Source organism: Nannospalax galili, unplaced genomic scaffold (genome assembly GCF_000622305.1).
Source record: "Nannospalax galili isolate Female #2095 unplaced genomic scaffold, S.galili_v1.0 scaffold646, whole genome shotgun sequence".
Taxonomy (NCBI): domain Eukaryota; kingdom Metazoa; phylum Chordata; class Mammalia; order Rodentia; family Spalacidae; genus Nannospalax; species Nannospalax galili.
The window spans coordinates 2,779,237-2,787,318 of NW_008355279.1; the positions used below are offsets into that span (position 1 = coordinate 2,779,237).

The following is an 8,082-nucleotide window of genomic DNA, read 5'->3' on the forward strand; positions in this document are numbered from 1 at the left end:
TAGTTTAATCAAACATTGGTTTGACACTAGAACCTTAAAAGGGAATAAGCATTGCTTAGTATCCCCAGGAAAAGAATTCTCACAAGAAATGGAAAATTTATTGGTTAATGTTATTAGGTCTCATTTGAAAATGAAAATGAGAATGTAAAAGATCTTAAAAGGATATGGGAATGGAGATATTTTCCAAAATAAAAAGAAAAAAATGAGAAAAAAAGCTCTATATTCCTCTAAAGCCTTTTCTTCTTACAATAGTTTTAAGTATTTTTTCCTGTTGACTTGCTTTGCTCTTTAAAGCTACCCATTATCCATGTTAAATCTTTGCCTATAGTTAGTTTGATACCTAAATCTTCATGTCTTCCTTCTTTTTGAATTTTGACCTTGTATTTTTAGCTCATCTTGAAACAGCATACTGCACTGTTGGTCTCTTGTGGAGTCATCTCTCTAGCATGCTTTGGTCTATGTTCCTTTGCTGTGTCCTGCTGTTCTTCCCATAACTTTCCCAGTACTGGCCTCTGGTACTCTTCTATTGCTGCAAGCTTCCCTGAGCCTTCAGGAGGAGGTGTAGCTCAGGAGAGCAGCCCTAGCATCACAGAACTCCCCTTTAGCTGTTTCACTGATGTGTTCAAAACCACACCAGCTTGCCTTCCCAGGCTTCTTTGGTGTTCTCATTCCTTACTTTAATCTGACTTTTCAAATTCCTGCATCTTTTTTGCTTGTTTTTGGTTTTGGAGGCAGGGTCTCATATAACACAGGCTTGCATTAAACATGCTAAGTGGTTGAGGCTAGACTTGAAATTGATATGTAGCCAAGGTTGGCCTTGAACTCTTGATTCTCCTGCCTCCACCTGCCAAATGCTTGGATTATGAGCATGTGCCTCTGTGCCCAGCTCTGTCATCTTTGCTCTCAATGTCTTGATCAATTTTGACTAAACAGCATTCTTCTCCTCAAATCTGGGATAGAAGACAGATTTGGTGATTTGGTTTCAAGTTTTAATGGCCCAGTCAAGCTTCACTCACTTTCAAAATTCAATAAAGACAGCTGCGCAAACCTGGTATTGAACTGAGTGAACCCTTCCCAGTGTCAGCTGCCCCACCCACATTGCTGCTATGCTCCTAGCAAGTACTTGTTAGCTGTTCTTGGGTTCAACCTGCTCTGGCCTCATCATAGATCCTGCTGCTCTTTCCTTGCTTCTTCCCTTTGCACAAACACTGGTATCAGGCTGTTGGTGTAACTCGTCACACCCACCTCAATTTTGAGATGGGTAGGATACCCTGAGGTCATGTAGTTTTGAAGTGAGTGTTGTCTATGAGTGTTATCATTTGAACATGCAACATTCCCCGAAGGCTCATGTGTCACAGGCTTAGCTGCCAGCTGATGGCCTTTGGAGAGGTTACTGGATCATGAAGGTTCTGACATAATCAATGACACATCTACTAATTAGTGGGTTCATAACTTGATAGCATTATTGGGAAGAGGTGGGATGTAGATGGTGAAGCCTATTTGGAGAAAACAGATCACTGGGGCTGTGCTGTGGGGAGACGGATCTTCCCTGGCCCCTTCCTATCGCTCTCCTTTTCTGGCTGCCATGAGTAAGCAACTTTCTACCTTTCCACCGTGATGTTCTGCCTTGCCACAATCCAGAAAGAATAGAACCAGCCAAGCATGAACTGAATTTGGAAACCATCACCTAAAATAAATCCGTCCTTTTAAATACTTTCTTCCTTCAGGTATTTGTCACAGCAGTGAAAAGGTGACAATGAGAATTCAGTTTTGCCAACTAAATGCTCTGTTTTTGTGACAATTCATAGAGGGAAAAAAATCTGTTATATTTGGACCAGTAAGACAGTTCAGTGGGTAAAGGATGCTTGCTGCCAAGCCTGATCACCTGAGTTCAATTCCTGGAACCCACATGGTAGAAGGAGAGAGATGACTCCTGTAAGATGTCTATTGACATCTAGTGCATAGTGCCATGCACACACACACACTGACTGTAGGGAAAACAAAAACAAAACTGTTGTACTCTTCCTAGAACCTACCAGACATTTATCTTAAAAGTTATTTTTCACATATTCCCCAAATGTACCACTAAGTTAAAGCCCTGTGGCCTACATGGCTCCACCTGCCTTACTGGTGGTTGGTACTGCCACGCCACCTCTCTTCATCCAGCTGGACTCCCACATCTCTGAGTGGCCCTGCTGTCCTCAGAAACAGCAGCCCACCACAGATGTCCAGATGGGGCAGCCCTTATCTTCCTTTCCAATAGTGTTTATTTTCCTTTGCCACCATAGTAACTGGAAATAGATAGGCTGTCTTTTTGTTTGTAGGTCACCAGGTTACAAGATGTGGGCTGCACATGCCCAGAGATGTTGGACTTTTAAGTTCCATAACAAGAAGAATAGGTAGCTGAGTGGCAAGAGGGACAGGCTGGGACAGATAGCATAGATTCCTCAATACCTACTTGAACTCTCCTTCCAGTGTACAGAGGCTGCAAAACAAAAACAAAAACACAACTCCAACCAAGAAAACAACAACAACAACAATGACAAGAGACAAACAAATTATCTCCAGTGTCCTTACAATTTAGGTTCTTGGTTTTATTTTGTAGACTGTGGCAAAAGTGATGTACTCTTTGGCTAATGCAGTGGCAAATTCTGAATAGAGCTGAGGAGGCTGGTTTTGGAGCCAGCTGCTGCTTGTGTCAGCTTCCTAGTGAAGGCAGAGGCAGAAGCTCCTTGCTGGTTTGCCAGATGGTCTGAGGAAGGTTCTGGAAGCTTGGTCTACAGTCTGCTTCTTCTGCTCCCCAGTGATTCTGAAAGCTACCCGAGACCGTGGAATAAATCACTTTCTCTTCACTATGCCCAGAGTGCATTAGGCTTTCTGCAACTGACCGCTGTCCATAACAGCCAGCTAGTGGGGAAAGGACATCCAGCCCCAGCAGCCCTCTTGTCAGGTGGAGCAGGTACCAGGCACCTAGGTGACTCCAGCCCTAGAAGGTTCTGGCAGGCATTGGATGCTTCCAGTAGTTGAGTGTTTGTTCCCCAAGGAGACAGAAGAAACAGACTACTCCAAGCACACATGAATGGCCGCAATAGTCCTTTCCATGTTCAAGCCATAGTCTCTGGTATTTTTAATATACTCTTTACATTCTCCTTGAGAACTATAAAATAAAAATGTCATTTGTATTATTTTACAGAACTTTTGGTGTTAGAGAAATGTGGCATGATGATTTTCTGACTTGTATCAGGCAAAATGCTCCCAATTTAGGATGCAATTTGTGAACGGTATGGTTTCCCTCCCATTAGCAGGCCATACTATCTACCTTAGTATAAATATGAACATAGCTTTTCTGTTTCAGCCATGCTTATTATTACAACTAATGGGGGAGTGAGCAGTAATATTTGGCTGTGTTATTTTGTGGATGCTAACTTGCACATTCAACTGCTGTTTAATGAGAAATCACTTGGCTTTGAGCCCTGCAGGCAACATGGGTTGCTTATTTTGCACAGCACTGAGCCTGTTCAGATGGGTCATTTCTGCCAATAAAGGACAGGTGGAATCAAGCACAAGACAGCTGTTTGCAAAGGGCAAAGAATGTGACTGCTCTTCCCAGAGCTACCTTTGCCTCCTGCCATAATCAGGGACAGGGTCTCCCTCAAGGTACCTGGTCACCTCTGAGGCACAGACCTTTAGAAGTTGTGTCCCTTCTGTGCTCAGATTTCCTGGAAAGCAGCAGGCTTGGCCTGTCACTCTGCAGTGAGCTGCAGAAATGGCCATGTGTCTTGTCTTTCACATGCAGGTGATAGCACCCTCCTCATGGTCTTTATGCCACGTCTATAGTCCTATTTTTCCGTTTTTTTCTTTAAAATATTATTATTAATTCTCTCAATGTCACATAATCACATCTTATGATCTACACCCTTTTCTAATAAATGGTTTTAGATTATTTTAGGATTAAAGAATTACTGTACAGTAAGTACCTGGAGTTTCTACATACCCCGTGCCCAATTTCTTACAGTAGTAACAGCTTTCAATAGCATGGCACATTTTTTTTTTTGCAATTAATAGACTGATACTGATTGGTATATTATCGTTAGCTAAAGTCCATTCTTTCTCACCTAATGTCCTTCTCCTTGTCCAGGAAACACATTTAATCAGCAGGAGATCTCAGACATTTCCCGGCAACAGCTGTTTTTCAGACTCTTTTTTTTTTTTTTTTTTGAGACAGGGTCTCACTATGTAGCCTTGGCTGACCTGAAACTTGCTATGTAGACTATGTAGACCAGGCTGGCCTCAGACTCACCTACAGGGATCCACCTGCCTCTGCCTCAGGAGTAGCTGGGATTAAAGGCGTGCACCACCACACCAGTCTAGCTGACTCTACTTTTTTTTTTTCTTAGCAACAGGGTGTCCCTGTAGTCCCAGCTGGCTTGGAACTCATTACCTAGACAAGATTGTCTCTCTTACAGAGCTCCACCTGCCTCTGCTTCAGGAGTAGCTGGGATTAAAGGTGTGTGCCACCACATCCAGCTTCTACTCATTTTTGATGGGCTTAACCTGCATCTTTTCAGGTTTCCCTTACTTCACAAGAATCGGAGGCAACTGAAGGAAGGTATCAGCAGGCTATAAACCTTCAAGGCGGCACCTAGCTGCCATACTTGCCAGGTCTACGCTTGTGAATCCCCCATGTCACTGTCTGTGATGGAGAGCTGGGTGCTCTGCCTACTGTATATTTAGAGAGTTGCTGAGGAAAATCCTGTGATGGAGCAAATGGAGCATCAGTTCCCAACATAGCTGACCACAGCATCCAAATGGAGAATTTTAGAAAGCACATATTTTTCAGGCCTCAGCCCAGAAGTTCTGGCAAGAGGGCCCTGAATTTCATATTTTATATCTCTCATTTTTTAAAATAAGAATGCTAATTGTGAAAAAAGCAGTAACAAACTTCTGTGCAAGTATCTCTGTGGCAGGTTGAGTTGTTGGTAGTGGATGCCAAGGAGTGGTATAACCGGATCACATGGTAGATTTATTTTTAGTTTTTTAAAGAGTTCTCCATATTGATTTCCACAGAGGTTGCACCAGTTTGCAATTTCACCAACAGTGGATGAGGGCTTCCCTTTCCCAGCATCCATGCCAGCATTTGGTGTCATTTGTTCTCTTAATCTTAGCTATTCTGACTAGGGTTAGATGAAATCTTAAAGTGGTTTTGATTTGCATTTCCCTACTGACTATGGATGTTGAACACTTTTTAAGGTGGTAACACCTTTGTAAGGTGTTTTGAGAGCTCTCTGTTCAGATCCATACCCTGTTTCTCAGTTGGGTAATTTGTTTCCTTGATTGTTGCTCTTTTCACAATAGCTAAGAAATGGAAACAACTTAAATGTCTCTCAACCAAGGAATGGATAATGCAAATGTGGTACATTTATACAATGGAATTTACTCAGCAATAAAGAAAAACAAAATCATGAAATCTAGAGGTAAATGGATGGAACTAGAAACTTACAGTAAGTGAAGTAACACAGACAAAGAAAAACAAGCAACAAGTTCTCTCTCATGTGTGGATCTTAGCACCAAATCCTTATATGTGAGTGCATATTCTGATATAACTGCAGGAGCCAGGAAAATGGAAAGAAAACATGGGGATAAAGGGGAATAAGGAGCTCAAGAGAGAAGCTCAACAGAGGGAGACAGGAGGAAATAGGTGCTATTAAGGGGGAAATGGGGAAAAGTGAGGGGATACTTTAACTGGGGAGGGAATACGGAAGGTTATACACAGGGAGTGAGAGGAGAGATAAATAATGCTTAGATGGTACAAAAAACCAGAGGAAAATATATTAGTTCAAAGTTCTACTGAAAAGCACACACACACACACACACACACACACACACACACACACACACACACACGAGTGCATGTGTATAGCAGAAGGCTACATAACAAAAACCACAGTGCCAGGCAGGAGAAACCTCCCTTCAAGTTATTGGTCAGAGTAGCCTTCCAAGAGGCTCCCAAAATAACAGAGCCTATTGCTACAGCCCTTGAGTGCACTGAAGTGAGGGGGGTGGGGGGGTGGGGAGTGGGGTGGCTGTGGGGAGAGGGTGTGCACAGAGAAAGGGATCTGAATGCCATCAAATTGTATTGTATGAAAGCCACAAAAATACAATAAAATGTAAAAAAGAATGCTATTTTTTTAAATTTAGAAAATTAGAAATATTGTCCTGGTATCATTAACATAAGGGTAGAAAATTTAGAGAAAAACCCAAAGTCCGAAATGGAAACCGAGTGCCCCTCCCCCATGATCTATTCACCACTTTTCTAGGAACACTCGAGTCACCCCTTCTGTTGTTTCTTCTTTGTGTAACTTTCCCTTCAATAGGCTTCCCAAAATACTTCAATATAACCAAGAACTTGGAACCTAGGACTATAGAAGAAATGGAAATTTTTGCTCTGGGGAACAGAATGCCCTCCTACAGTGTGAAATTGCTTATAAAATTACAAAGCCATGTTCCTGGTCTTCCTTTCCACACAAACCAATTCTAAAGTCACTCAGTAGACAGGTATCTGCAGGGGGAGGCAGCCTTTGATAGTCTGGGGGCACCCATACTCCACTGGAGCACCTGGAGTGGATATCAAGCCCAAGTAAAACAAGGAGGGCATCTTTGAAGTTGCCATCTCTGCAATGGGTGTTAGAGCCTGAATGGAGGTCAGGCAGGGCTGGATGTGGGGTGACAGGAGATTAATTACATATGGGGGACAAATCAAATAAACACAGTGAGGAGAATGGGAGTCAAATTCTCACTGTTGGTGAAGGTGGTTAACTAGTATAGAAAAAGAAGGGCAGGATAGACTCTGGACACTGTAATTAGAAGCATCAGTACAAACTTACAGATTTAAATACATCGTCTCTATACTTACAAAGACACTGAGTATATGTTTCTATTTCTGCAGATATTATGTACTTATGTCTACATGTGGACCTATCTGTGTATGTGAATGTGCATGTGCTCTTTGAGTAGGCCTGGGAACAGCGACCTCGCAGTGGCAGTAGGTACAGCCAGTGCCCTGATCTTGGCTTTAATGTCATTTTCCAGTAAAAAGAATCAGGAATCCTTGAAGAAATGACTGATTTCAGGGCTAGGACAGGCAAAGAACACGATGAGTCCAAAACATCTTGTGCCAGAAATCAGGAAAGTGCTTTAACAATGACGAGGACATGTCCAAAGGGCACAGGAGCAGGCTGAAGGGGCTCTGTGAAACTGGAGACACTCTGTGTATCGAAATGAGTAATGGCAATAATGGATTATATCCCACTGAATATAGTCAATTAAGATCTCATACTAAGAAAAATAAACATGACAAAATAGAAGGTTTGATGAGGAAAGGTTATTTATATGATTTCAAAGTACCTTCCCTAAAATATTCATTAATTAAAAGAAAATAACATCATGGTAGAAAAAGCTCAGAACACACCACTTTAATCAAGTAATTGAAATAAACATCATAAGTAAAGGGACAAATTGAGCTTGCATGCCACCTGATAGGCTGCAATGAAAAGCACGGTGTAGCACTTTGTTGGTATTTCTGCCTGTTTCCACTCTGTTTCTGAAGCCAGCATTTACTCTGTTTCAGGTTTATTTAGGGTTTCTCACAGGGCTGTTGTCAACCTGCTGGCTCTAGCCACCATAAACTCAAGGCTTACCTGGGGTGAGAAATTCTTTCCAAGTTCACTCACTTAATTGACAATCCCCAGTTTCTCACTGACTGTTGGCTACATGCTTCAGTACATTCTGGGCTCGTGCACAGAACTGCTCCCAAGAAAGCTTGCTTCGCCCAAACAAGTGATCCAACAGGTTATTTTTTTTCACTTTAAAAAAATATTATTATTTTTATTTTATGTGTATGCATGTATTGCCTGCATGTATGTAAGTGCACCTGTGCCGTGCAATACCCATGGAGGATGGAAGAGAGCATCAGATTCCTTGGAACTGGAGTTACCATGGTTGTTTGCCACCATGTGGATGTTGGGATTCAAACCTAGGTCTTCTGTAAGAAGAGCCAGGGCTCTTAACCACTGAGCCATCTCT

At 42.2% G+C, this 8,082-nt stretch overlaps 1 protein-coding gene across 2 annotated transcripts in view; it reads right to left on the reverse strand.

The window, feature by feature from the left end:
* Positions 1-8,082, reverse strand: part of Fig4 (FIG4 phosphoinositide 5-phosphatase) — a 184,493-nt gene that overhangs the window by 20,675 nt on the left and 155,736 nt on the right. The window contains exon 23 of one of the 2 annotated variants that reach the window (XM_029555727.1): positions 2,581-3,157. The exons of the other annotated variant lie outside the window; for it this stretch is intronic. Coding sequence (XP_029411587.1) covers positions 3,061-3,157 — 97 coding nt within the window. The 3' untranslated portion in view covers positions 2,581-3,060. Of the gene's footprint in view, positions 1-2,580; positions 3,158-8,082 lie in introns of those variants that run through there. 2 annotated transcript variants of the gene reach the window in all.